The sequence below is a fragment of the Nomascus leucogenys genome, chromosome 9, assembly GCF_006542625.1.
Source record: "Nomascus leucogenys isolate Asia chromosome 9, Asia_NLE_v1, whole genome shotgun sequence".
NCBI classification, from domain to species: Eukaryota; Metazoa; Chordata; class Mammalia; order Primates; family Hylobatidae; genus Nomascus; species Nomascus leucogenys.
This window is the reverse complement of record NC_044389.1, coordinates 67,482,306-67,496,563: the sequence shown is the minus strand read 5'-3', so window position 1 is coordinate 67,496,563 and position 14,258 is coordinate 67,482,306. Positions and strand designations below refer to the sequence as shown.

At 36.6% G+C, this 14,258-nt stretch overlaps 1 protein-coding gene across 2 annotated transcripts in view; it reads right to left on the bottom strand.

Annotated features, from left to right (window-relative positions):
- Positions 1-209: 209 nt before the first annotated feature.
- The window catches only part of CDS1 (CDP-diacylglycerol synthase 1), a 67,234-nt gene continuing 53,185 nt past the window's right edge, over positions 210-14,258 (bottom strand). For both annotated transcript variants that reach the window (XM_030819086.1, XM_030819087.1), the window contains exons 9-13: positions 12,911-12,979; positions 10,897-11,049; positions 8,753-8,872; positions 6,589-6,692; positions 210-2,996 (exon numbers count right to left, since the gene is read on the bottom strand). In XM_030819086.1, the coding sequence (XP_030674946.1) occupies positions 2,867-2,996; positions 6,589-6,692; positions 8,753-8,872; positions 10,897-11,049; positions 12,911-12,979 (576 nt within the window). In that variant the 3' untranslated portion in view covers positions 210-2,866. The remainder of the gene's footprint in view (positions 2,997-6,588; positions 6,693-8,752; positions 8,873-10,896; positions 11,050-12,910; positions 12,980-14,258) is intronic.

Genomic DNA, 14,258 nt, shown 5'->3' with positions numbered 1-14,258 from the left:
AGTACTCTTTGTATTAAGAGGACATTGCCTCTCAACAAATACAGATGTTTGGTAATCACCAGAACTTATTTTATCCCCAGCCCTGAAGATTTCACTGTAGGTGCTGGTGATGGAATAGACACAATATAATACTTACATATACCCATCATTATTTTGTAAACACTGGTTGAATATTTCTTCTCCAGTGAGAAAATGGCACAACAAAGTCGAAATATGATTTGTTTCGGTTTTATTTTCCTGTCTCAGTTTCAGTAAAAGATTCAGAGAACTGATTGACACATATCATAAGCTATCACCCATATATCCTAAATATACACTGTTTATGCTTTTTCTTTTTCACGGAACAAGGTGACACTATCTTTGCTCAAACCAAAGTGAAAAGTAAGAGATACTATAATTTTAAAAAGAGGGGCGTGTGTGGTCTTTTACTCTCAGATAGTGAATGTACATCACCACCACAAGGAAAAAGCGCTGAGGAAGAATGTGCATCCCACAGGTCAGAGAGTCAAGCAGGAAGTAACTGATACTACCTCCAAATATAGCAAATTTGGAACAATTAGGCATTACTTTCACATTACTGTGAAAGAACTTCCTAGTTTTTCATTTGTCTGCCACCACATTGCTACATTGGAATTTAAGCCCTCTTCACAGTGCAAATATCAAAATGAGCCAAGTCAGGGTTTTATGGCAATCTTTTGCTAAAATATATTCTTTTAATACACATGCTATAAAAGTATGCTAAAAAGGTCAATTGAGAGCTCCATTAAAATTAATAATTTGCTTTTTTACATATAGGATAATGTACATTCAACTCTAAAAGTATATTTGAGAAAAGCTATTACTGTGATCCCAAATATTTCTAGCTTCCTATTTTGTTTATAATATTGATTTTATAACACACATATTCAGTAATGCTTTCTTATAATTCTGGATTTCAATGCCTCACCAATTATTTTAAATACAAATGTGGTGGGATCTGTGTATCTCAAGGAGTTCTTACTCATGCAAACTACTGAGTTTTTAATGTAAGTTCTTATCACAAAATTTTCATTTTATTCTTTAAACTTTGGTAGCCTAAATTTTTTTTTATGACCAACATTTGAAGCTGTAATGGGACAAATAAAAACATGAGATGCTGAAAATTAAACTTGTAGGTGGCCTGATTTTAAATGTGATCACTGCCTCCTATAATAACATTTCCAGTGTCAATTTTAGATTTGTATGGATAGTGTGAGATACACTGGCTGAACACATGCAGTGATGATGAATCAATGGAGTATATGCTGGACCATAAAATGGACTCTTGGTACCAGGTGCACCTATGTCTAATCATGTGTGCATGTGAGGAGGTGCTGGCTGACTGCATCAGCGGAACCCAGGTATAGCAGCAATCTTTTGTTTTAGGTATAGTAGACGGAAATATAAAATAATGGAAAGTTTTTGCTGATATAAACAAAAATATTTACTCTTTTCATTAGCAAAACATTATTTAAAATATATCTATTTCTCCCCTCTGAACATTTAACTAGGAGCACTGGGCAATTTTTGAAGGTTTAGTGCTGATTGTTTAATACAATAAATATGGCTGTGAAGAGCACAAAGCAGCAGTAGCTTACATACGTCCACGGATAAGAAATTTACTCTCATCTGGTTAGTGTCCAGTCCACCAAAGGAAAGGTTTGGCATTCGTGTGCTTTTTTTCGTGTAGGAATCAATTCTGCTTGATTTTCATTCTTGGAAGAAAAAATAATCAGCTGATATCCTCAAATTTTATGACATGATGCAAAAGAGCAATGGGACAAAGATGACCTATGGCCAAAAAGCTGGACTGGGATCAGGTCTCCAGGCAGATCTTCCTTCTTGCAAGGTGAGTCTACAAAGGGCTGCACTAGAAACCAGGAGTGAGGCATCGGGGACACGGGGGTGGGTCGCTCCCACTCAGGCAAGCATCTCCTGCTCTGCTGCAGCCACAACCCCGACTCACTACCCTACAGAACCATGGAAGCCAGTTCACAGGGAAACAGGGAAAAGTGAAGCACATGACCAAGAGACGGCCCAGGCCACAGGTCACTGTTTGACGCTGCCTCCTGAGCTACTGTCCTCTGTTGAGATAATCTGCGGAGGATCCGTACACTGTGTTCTTCACAGCAGAATTCTTCCTTGTTGCTCTTGAAAAGTTTTTGCGAGGTCGTGATCTTCCAAACAATTTTATCAGAAGTAGGTTGATGCCTGCTCTTTCTAACAAACCAATCATGGCAAAAATTTCAGGCTCCCTCCCCTGAATTTTGAAACTACCTAAAAGCAGAATGTTTTCCCCTGGCAAATGGTTACTTCTTTGAAAAGTAGACAATCTTTTTTTTTTTTTTAAATCCAACTAAGCCTTTTAGAAAGTACTCCAGACTACATGAGGAGGAAGTGCAGGAGAACTGACTTCCTATTGTGCCTTGCATAAAACATTTTGCTAAAAATAAGAGCAGCTCCAAGTGCAAAAGTAAATATTTGTGCAAAAAGGCACACTGCCAGATGCAATCTTAAAACATCCTCAACTTACTCATTTTATAGTGTTTGACTCTTTTAAATACCAGTCTTTTAAATTATAAAACCTAGCAAGTAAGGGGAAGGAAGTTCACATCAGAAAATACACTTTAGAAAAGGTACAAGACATTTTGCTGGCGATTTGCTACTTATTTCATAACATAGATCAAGTAAGTGTTTGTTAAATATTCACAGTAATTTCAGAGAGAAACATATCTCCAAAACTTCAACCTATTGCATTTTTAACTATTTTTCTGTACAATTTATAAAACATCTGTCAGTGTTTTTCTGAATAATTCCTTCTTGTCAGTCCTTCCCTCTCTGGATCCAGTTATACCTTCAAGGTGGGTTGTAGGATTCCTTTCTCAATGAGATGACTCTTCAGGGTTTTATATATATTTAACTGCTGTTCTGGTTGAAGCACCAACAACTGCTGTAGCACTTTGCTGGGATTTGGGCCCCTAATGATAAGGCAAAGAAGACAAGTTCGTGTTATTTTAATAGGGATAAGTGAAGCATATACCCCCAATTTAAAACAAACCATTCCTTTAAGTGTAGAGTAGCAATCGTTACAGAATTAAAACAGCTCTTGATAACAGCTCACTTTAATGTGCAACGTTAGTGTCAAGGGGATAAAGAGCCAGAACTATTCTGCTTTGAGAAGCATACAGCAGAGAGGGAGAAAGAATGCACAAACACAAAACACAAAAGCAATATAAGTCAATTGAAGGGGTACAGATCTAAGTTCTACAAAAGTTCTTGAAAGGGCAATCAAAGTTAAAGGTGGGGATAAATGGCAAATCTTGAGATTGAACGAGACACAAAAACTATTCTGTAAGGAAAGGAGCCTGGTGAACATAGGACAAACCAAAAAGAGGGCATGAAAATATAATTGAAATTTTTAACTTCCAAGAAACTTCAGATGATGAAAGGTATTTTGTTGAAAAATATCTCCAGGGAGTTATGAATATTCAGAGTCAGAACACAGAAGTCCTGAGCCTAGCACTGAAGCCCCTTACCAGTGATACAGGTGCCATGGTCTTTGTTCAAAGACAGTCCTAGGTAAACTCCAATATAAAAAACAAAATAAAAACAGATCTGCTTTAAAATCCAATGGGAAAAAGCAACATACAAGTAATGTATAGGGATGGCACAGAATTCTAAGAAAGACATTTATGTGGGTAAATAATGTATGACTTACAATAAAGATTGTTCACATTGAATTATAGGAAGTAGAAATCCCAGCAACAAAGAAATGTCTGCTATTTAGTGTTACCACAGTGAGGATGAGCAGAGGAACTATTTACTCTGAAAATCTCTGACTTAACAAATTGCACAAGAGCCCAGATGAGCCATCCCACCAAGGGTCATCTTCATGCATGTGGCTCAACTCATCTGCCAAAAAACTGTGGCCATATGCCTTTCACACTCAGGTCAGGACACTGTTCATCTTATTTCATTTCTTTAAAAGAGTCAGCAACTTCACAGCATAAACCCCAAGTAGAGACCAACAGAGAAAAGGAAGGCTGCTTTAGCAAGTTCAGCTAAATGCAAAATTGTGTCAGCAGGTGCTCCCAGCTAGTTGCATCCTGGCACTCTCACTGTCTTCTAACAGTCTAAATAGCTGCTTTCAAATGGTGGACAACATGGCTCAGCATGACATCTCCCTACTGAGAGAACAGCATTTTTTTTTTTTAAAGAAAGCATATGAGTTAATGCCCTAAAAAGCTACCATATTCTGAAAACAAAGTTCTAAGGATTTAACCACTAATTACTAATACCCAAATAGATCAATAAATAATATGCAAATAAGTTAAATAGTCCCATTGAAAGGATAAAGATTATCAACTGTCTTATAAATAAAACAGGGAAAAAAATCAGCTATATGCTTACTAGAAAAAAGAAACACACATTAAATATAAGGAAAAGGGAATGTTAAAAATAAAAGGAGAGACAAAGAAATAACATGCAAACACTGACCAAAAGAAAGCTGATATTGCCATTCTAATATTCAACACAGTAGGCTTTAAGGCAAGCAGTAAAAACAGATATTATATAACGACAAAAGGATCAATTCAACGGAGAGATATGACAATCCTAAATTTGTATATACCTAATACAACCTCAAAATATATAAAGCAAAAATTGGTAGAACTACAAATAAAAATAGATAAATTTACAATCACAATGAGAGACTTTAACAAAGCTCTCTTAGTAACTGATAGAACAAGCGGACCAAACAAACACAAAAACAAATAAACAAAAATCAGTACAGAAGATTTAATTAAACCTCACCTAATTGACACAGACAAAACTACAACCCAAAACTACAGAATACACCTTTGCACATGGAGCATGTACTAGAATAGATAACATGCTGCACCACAAAGTAGATCTCAAAAATTATAAAATACTCAAATCATAGAGTATGTTTTCTGACCACAGTGGAATTAAGGGAGGAAAGTGAGAAAATCTTCATTTGTTTGAAAACTAATGAATATGCTTCTAAATAACCCATGTGTTAAAGAAGATATAATACTGGAAAGCAGAAAACATATGTAAATAATGAAAATACAAATATCATAACTTGTAGGAAGAGGATAAAGCGATACTTTTTTTTTTTTTTTTTTTTTTTTTTTTGAGACGGAGTCTCGCTCTGTCGCCCAGGCTGGAGTGCAGTGGCGCGATCTCGGCTCACTGCAGGCTCGGCCCCCCGGGGTTCACGCCATTCTCCTGCCTCAGCCTCCCGAGTAGCTGGGACTACAGGCGCCCGCCACCACGCCCGGCTAATTTTTTGTATTTTTAGTAGAGACAGGGTTTCACCGTGGTCTCGATCTCCTGACCTCGTGATCCGCCCGCCTCGGCCTCCCAAAGTGCTGGGATTACAAGCGTGAGCCACTGCGCCCGGCCAAAGCGATACTTAATAGTCTTCAGTGGATAAATTAGGTAAGAAGGCTAAAAATCGATAATCTAAGCTTATCTTCAGAATTAAAAAAAGAACAGCAAATTAAACATTTAAAAAAGGCAAAGAAATCAAAGATGAGAGGAGAAATCAATGAGGTAAAAAATTTACAGTAGAGAAAATTAACAAAGCCTGGAGTTGATATTTTTGAAAAGATTAATGAAATTGATAAACTCGCTATCAAGACTGTCTCTCAAAAATAGTTAATATAAAAATTCTCACACTACTGTGGTATATATTTAAAATGTGTATTTAGGGATTGCTAAATATGAATTTCCTTCCAAGTACTATGAAGGAAATCCATGTTTTCTACGGCTCAGGCACTACGAATAAGTGTTCTGCCTTCTGGGCCCCCAGTAGAGACCACAGAAAATAAAGTTAACATGCAGTTGATGTTAAGCCTTCACACTCACACTGGTGTTTCAAGGCAGATCCAAAACATTAAGGTTTAATAACAAGAATAAACCACCTTTATAAAATGGCAATATTCATCCACCCACCCACGAGCCAGCCCCTACACACATAGGCATGATCCCCTAGGCCTGCTTTATTTTTCTGTGTGACACTTACAACCATCTAACAAACTGTATTTATTTGTTTATTGTCTCTTTCTCATCATTCTTCCTTCGACCTCCAAACAAGAAGCTATGGGGGCAGAGATTTGGTTTGTTTTGTTCTCTGCCATATTTGTCCCTAGAACATTCTACAATATGGCAGGCACTCAAGTAATAATTGGTAGACTGGATGCATTTCATTATCTTCCTTTTTAACTCTTAGTATTCATGATCATTGCAATGCCCACAGTTGAGAAATCAAATCTCCTCAAGTTTCAAATCCTATACTATCTACATTAATTGGGTCTTTAATGTGGTCCAGGACCATGACAAATACTATCTTTTTTTAAGTTGTTCAAATGTGGGTAAAACAATTGTAAGTTAACCATCCTGCTCAAGACTCTAATTCCAGCGGCCACCATTCACTTTAATATTGTAGATTACCATTGACGGAAAAAGTTAACTTACTCAGACTAATGTTGATGGAAATGAGAACTCAAAGAAATCATCTAAAAAATGTCTTAAATGTAAAAGTACCTTATAAAACTTGTGATGTACACATGTACAAAAGTTGCCATCAAATACTGACAATCAAATCTGTCCATTATCCCACCATGTCCAGGAATGGTATTTGCAAAATCCTTTAGAAACAAACAAATATATTAGCAAATTTTCAAAAAATCACCTGCTACAAAATTCCTATCCATGTCTCTTTGGCGTCATGGACTCACTCTAATGAAAATACATTACTATTGGATTTTTTTCACTAGATAAAAACTTATTAGAACACATCCAGCAGATTAAAACCACATCTTCCAAATACATGCTTCTTTTAGAATGATTTCTGAATTGACCCACAGCATTCATTCATCAAACGTTAATTAAATCTAGCACTTACTTTTTTTCGTTAATAAAACTTTTTCTAAATAAAAATTCTATTAGCTATTACTAATCTAATTTTGTTACAGCCTAGCTTTCTTTTTAACCACAAGCTGTTTGGGGAGCTATTTTAGTGCTGTTAAAAGATGTACAACTGGTTCTAACTTGTTTATCCTAACAGTTGTTACTCTGAAATAAACATTTTACTACTATGATAAATATTTCTTCTTCTAAGTGTTAGAGTAAAAAATAAAATTACAGTGAGCCCATCTGGGACACATTAGTCCATTAAATGGTCACACTGAGGGAATGATAGTAAGCCTCTGAAAACTGACCCTTTACAGGTAGATTCACATGTCTGGGTACCCAGGAAATGGACATGACTAACTGCTCTTCTAGTTCACTCAGGTACCCTAAAAATATCTAAACTACAACAGCAATAGCTGTTTGGTTTCCAACATGCAAAAAAAACTCACCATTTAACAAAAAACCTTGGATTGGAGACCATTAAAGAAAATACCATTCTAAATATAACATTTTTCTTTTTAAAACAATTACTGAAAAAGTCTTTGGTTAATTTTTGCCAACCCATTTCTCTCCTTCTCTTCCTTACTAGTCAAAACATAAGAGAGCCACATAACTCAATGCCACTCTGCTATTACAGCCTTTGCAAGATACTCGTCCTGCACAGCTGTTGCTGTAGTTCTCTGGGAATGTGTATTGTCTGCCCTAGTAGGTGGTGAGCATCTTTAGAACAGGAACAACTTCTTGTATATTTTTGTATACTGCATTGCACCTTACATAGTAGCTTCCCACTGGCAAATGCTCGCTGAGTTCACTTATTCCCTGACCTGTAGGCCGTGTGTCATCTGGTCCCACCAAACTCTGCGGTCTCATCTCCTACTCTCAACCACAGCCACACTGTTCTTGCTCACCTTCAAACAAGCTAACCTCTTCCACTCCTCTGTACACTCTGGAACTCTTCGTTTTCTCTGGAGGACTTCTTTTCTCAAATCTCTGCTTAAGTGCCACCTCCTCAGAAAGGCTTTCCCTGACCACCCCACCTTCCATAGCCACTTTCTAACCCCAGATGGTGCCTCAGCCATGTGAGGGACGCTGAGATAAAATTGCTGAGATAACATGTCACTTTATGATGATCTAACCTAATACACAGGGATAATTTTAGGTCTCTGGAACAGGGGTCAGAAAAGTATGTCCCACAGATCAGATCCAGGCCACAACCTATTTTTATAAATAAAGTTTTATTAAATCAGCCATGCCCATTCATTGACATATTGTCCATGGGGGGCTTTCTCACTGCAACAGCAGGGTTCAGGGTTGAGAAGCTGTGATAGAATATATGGTCTGCACATCCTAATAAACGTATTGTTTGCCCTTTACAGAAAGAGTGTGATGACACCTGACTTAGAAGAATGGACAGCTACATAGCCAAAGGTTCTTCTGCATGTCCCTTCAAGTGAGACTGTAGTAAAACACTGAACTTCAGATGATTCAAGACTGGATTCTTGGATGAGCACTTGAAAGACCAAGATTCTGGGTCTATTCCAGCACTAAAGGACACATGCCATGTCTACAAAGGAAGCTGACATGACACTTAAAATGTATTAACATGGTATCACAAACCTAAAAAGAAAGAATACATTCAGATCAACGTGGCAGCATTTCTGTGAGGTCGAAACAAATAGGATACAAAAGTTGTGGCCTAGGGGCTTAATGTAGATCATGAGTGGACCAAATTCCAACTAGGTTACATTCTCTAATTATATTCTCTAATAATATAACAAAGAATCTAAACACACACCTTGATTTTGAAGGCTCTTTTGAATCCACTGGCAAAGAAGCCTCCAAATGGGCCAATTAAAGATGCAAAGGTTGACAGAGCAATGCTGTGGATCTGGAAAGGGTACAAGCTCACTCTTTCCTAAAGAGGAAAAAGAAGGGGAGGAGAGGGGCTAATTTCATTGAAATTGTATTTGAGCGTACCACCTGATCTAAGAACCATTGTATAAATAGTAAGTCAAAGCACGTACCACATTTTTGTTAATTTTTCAAACTTTAAGGATCAAGGAAGAAAAGTCTATTTAAGCCTTCTGTACCATCCTCTACTTAGCCAGCACTTTCCCTTCTCTGTAAGCATAATGACAGGCAACTGGCACACTGAAATCTTGCAGCGTGGTAGTCTACCTTCCAGGTTGTCTAGGAACTTTACCTCTTACAAAGAATCAGCTGTGTTATTTTCCAAATTTTTTTAAACTAGTAATGCTTTGTTTCTGTAATTATATAATTTAATATTGTATTTTATTTCACTTTAATTTTATATGATAAAATAAGGGAAAAGTTGGACTTTTCTCTAAAATTACGATGAATGCTGTGGAAAAACACAAAAATAAGTTGCTTAAAGATTATTATCAAAATGAGCATCAGTGAGACAATCCCTAAAGATTTGGGGAGACAATCATAAAAACTGAGAAGAATTTTGTAGTCAAATTATTTTGCAAATTTGTAGTTCTTGCTCCTTTTTAAATAATCTGAAACTACAACTTATAGACAGTGCAAAACGCACCCATTTTGGTTGAAGGAAGATGTTTGAGACACCAATTTTTTTTTTTTTTTTTTTTTGAGGCGGAGTTTGGCTCTTGTTGCCCAGGCTAGAGTGCAATGGTGCAATCTCAGCTCACTGCAACCTCCGTCTCCCAGGTTCAAGTGATTCTCCTGCCTCAGCTTCCCAAGTAGTTGGAATTAACAGGTGTATGCCACCACACCTGGCTAATTTTTTATGTTTAGTAGAGACGGGTTTCACCTTTTGGTCAGGCTGGTCTGGAACTCCTGACATCAGTTGATCCACCTGCCTCGGCCTCCCAAAGTATTGGGATTACATGCGTAAGCCAATGTGCCTGGCCGAGACATCAATTTTTTGACCTGTTCTCAAACCAATAAATAGCCTTGCTCCTAATCACACACTAGCAGTATAGAAAGTTTTATAGCAGGTAACAGATGGCTTGGACATTGAAAAAGTTCTTGGAAACCATGTACTGAGCACTCAGAGAGAGAAATAACTTGTTAAGCTACTTCTCAAAAATTATGGATTTTACATAAAATGTTTCAGATACAAACGTGTACATGTGTGCACACAAAGATACAGACACACATGCTATTATTTGATTCTTCACTTTAACCAGCCATTCACCAGGCCTGATGACACAGATCAGGAGGGTTCTACTGGAGGGCATGTCAACATCCTCTAGTGTAAGGCCTCCAAGATACCTTTCAAGGAAGGCACTGTGTTTGGAAGGAAAACTGATTTGTAGAAGCAGCAACTTTCTGTCCATAATAAATGTCCTCTAAAAATCAAGGATTCGGTAAACTGGTGAATTTTAAGTTTTAAGTTGCGTCAATTGATGTCAGTGATATGAGAAACACATTCTAAACCATTTGATCCATTTGATTTGTAACCCGTTCTCATCCATTTGATTTAAGCTAACACTAAAACCACTGCTATATCAAATAATTAAAAATTCTACAGAAATCAGTTTCTTGTACAAATCTGAATCCCACTTTTAAAGAAAGCTTAATTAATCTTCAGGCCAGGCACAATGGCTCATGCTTGTAATCCCAGCACCTTGGGAGGCCGAAGCAGGCGGATCACTTGAGACCAGGAGTTTGAGACCAGATTGGCCAACATGGCAACACCCGTCTCTACTTAAAATACAAAATTTAGCCAGATGTGGTGGCGAGCGCCTGTAATCCCAGCTACTCAGGAGGCTGAGGCATAAGAATCACTTGAGCAAAGGTTGCAGTAAGTTGAGATTACGCCACTACACTCCAGCCTGGGCAGCACAGGGAAACTCTTCTCAAAACAATAAATAAGTTAAATAAATAATAAAGGAAGCTTAATCTTCAGAGTGGAAGATCTCTAACCATGTTTATCTTGAACTTTTACTCTACCTGTCTCAACACTGCCTTTAGAAAGGGTGGAAGTGAGTAAGTCTGAAGCTGGAAAAGTTCTGAGGGCTCACATTCCGTCACGAAGGAGTTTACATCACTTCGGTATTCCACTGGGCAGACGAAGTACTGGTATTTGGATAACACATAGGCAGCCTGGTGTTAAAAACAAAACAAAACAAAACAAAACAAACAAAAAAACAAAGCAAAAGTTCATGACACATTGACTAAATATATATCTTTTAAGTTATACATCAGAAAGGCCAGAGACAGAATGCCAGAATTTCTTTGTCTTAATATTTTGCTACGTATTTTCAAAGTTAAATGGTCATAATTATCCTAGTAAAAGACTTAAAAGACCTTTAGAAAAAAAAAGTTTTTTTTGAAATCAATAAGATTGTAATCTCTGCATAATCACAATTATACGGTACAGGAGAATAAAGAACTGAAGTATACTGCACACAAGCTTCTATTAATTTCATCAGTTAATAATTAACCAGTAATTCAAAATTACAATGAAAATAGTACAAAATCGTACAGGTGAAAAACACCATTGTTCTTAGCCAACCCAGAAAACTTTGACTAAATTATTCTTTCCCTGGCCACACCACTGCAATTTTTAAAACTAGCTGTCCACAGCCTTGGAAGTAAGATACATAAAATAAAATATCCTGTTACAAATTTAAATTGCTAGACAACAGCTTATTGTCCTTTGCTTGCAGCCATTCACTCTATTATTCTGCTCGAGAATGATTAATAGAAATTCAAGACACTAGGAATGAATATAAACTGATTTTGCTTCCAAACCAGTTTATTTTATATACATAAAATATATATTATATATATTACATATTATTATATACATTATGTATATAATTTCATATAGATGTGAAATTTCCTTCCTCATTATTTTGTGATGCATTACACGCTTATGGGGTAGCTCCTACTTTTCTTCGAATGATATGGCTATTCCTGTGGTATTTTCAAGTTAGTCTTTGATAATAACAAATTCTTACACTATTTAACTTCATAACGTTTAATTATTCTCGCTTTGTAATGTAAAAACATTGGATGAGATTGGATCCTTTTGCATTCTTCTATCTGTCCATTATTATCTCATCAATATTCTACCACAAAAACACTGGAATAATTTTATCACATTTTATTAAAATTTTCATTGCAAATGAACTAAATGTATAAATTAAATGGAGGAATTCTGGTGGTTTCCCCATCCAGGATCATGGCATATTTCCATTTATTTGTATATTCACTCTCTCCAGGCTTCATGTTGTTAGTAGGTACTCTAGATTTGGATGCAGAATGTAACCACGACTGTCAGAAACTAGGAAAAGTAAAGCTTCCTGACAGTACTTTTTTGTACATTTATCTTATATCCAGCTATGATACTATACTCTCATTCCCACTAGACACCTTTTAATAAAAATCTAAATCCTATAACTGTAAACTAATTTGTAAAACATGAACAATAGCTATTTAACATGCTAAAAGCAAACATTAAAAATTTATAGTTAACAGAGTGTTTCTGCAAGTTGGGCCCACAACGGTAACCACCCACTGAGCCAAGTGGCCACCATGTGTTTAAGAAGGCAGAGCTTTTCAATAGTATTTGCATCCTCTGCTATTACACAAGGCCACCACCTGTCCCAGTACTTGTGCCCCACCTAAGGCAGAATAGCTGTTAGAAACTACCAAACACAACAGCACAACAGCAAGTCAGCAAGTCAGCAAGACAGCATGGATGGCCATTAGAATTACCTGGGGGTGTTCACTGGCCTGGGATAAGGCTGAGACACAGATTTTGTTTAAGCTTCTCAGGTGATTCTATATGTAGCCAGGATAAGGGCTGCTGAGGTACAGAACTGGTTCTTTTTAGTAGGTTTCAATAAATACATTATTAGCATTTTGTGGTTTAATTTTTCTAGGTTTAAAATTAGACCAGTAAGCTTGGTATCATATTTTGAAATGTATATAAAATAAGAATCTTAGTAATACTCACAATGAATCCAAACACAACTGTAGAAAAGAAACCACCAATGAATCCTTCCCAAGTCTTTTTAGGAGACAACTAAAAAAGGGCAAATAAAATTAAAAAGCTTTACTGCACTCACAAAACTTACAATATATATATATATATCAACTCTTTCCTCAATAATTTGTACACCTCTCCTTACTTTTTCTCTTATTGGAATAGTTCAAAACCCTTTTTCCTTTTCTCTGATCTTGATTTACTAGTGCAAATCTCTCTAGTAATATTTAAACACATAGGCCCTCAAATATTTGACATGCTGTGAACATGTGTTTGTTCATGTTAAATGGTCTAAATTTGTTCTGTCTCTCAAAAGAGTATAAACTCTATACTGAAATAACTGTCCCATGACTCTTATGCTAATATAAAACCCGATAATAGTTGGTGTAAGTTCTTGGAATAAGAATGAGACATATTCATTCCAAGTACACACAGTCAGTATTGACCTGCTATTGGCCAAAAATAGAATCAGTACAACAAAACATGGACATTTTAGCACATATAATTTTCACATATTCCTAATATGCTATATACACACAGACTTCCTTCTGATATGACAAAATACTCCAGAGCCCCAGATACTGTATTTGCTCAAGTATTGACATATCCTTCTCTCTTTTTTCACAATCTATGTCCATCTCCAAGAAGAAAGGAACATGTTGTACTTCAAAGAAGAGATATTGTTTGTGTTGGATTCAGGCTATTGCTGCCCAGTCAATGGACCATTCATGGAGAGAAATCTGGAAAAAAATCTAGAAGTTAGTGGTGTCAGGGCAGGAGGAAAAGATTCAGGAGTAGAAAGTGAAAGTTGTTGCCCAGGGGAGATAAAGACTGTGATGTGTGGGAGGATTTGGTCATCAGGTCATTAATGAGGGACAGAAACCAAATATCAGAATGAAGTCTCTGAAGATTAAAATGGGTTATGGGTTAACCTATAGGAGCTCTTCATAGACTTCTTGTCCTGATATTCATAAAGCCCCAAACCAAAACAGTTGGCAGAAATGGTTTCTTGACAAATCTGATAACAATTCTGCCACAGAGAAGGGACAGACACACCTTCTCCTGGGGTAATTCACTATCACTGCCATGAAGTACGAGCAGACTCAAATTCAAAAGTGCCTGCTGATTATTGTAAAGATAGCTTATCAAATTAAATTGATACATATCATATCGATTTAGGGGTTAACTGTTCAATTATCTAAGTATATTATACAGCTAATCCAGACTGATAAATTCACTAGAAGGCTGTGCTCAAAATCAGTTGCTAAGATTCTTCCACAGCTATAACAGCCTTTTGAAGGCTTCTGATATGGTTTGG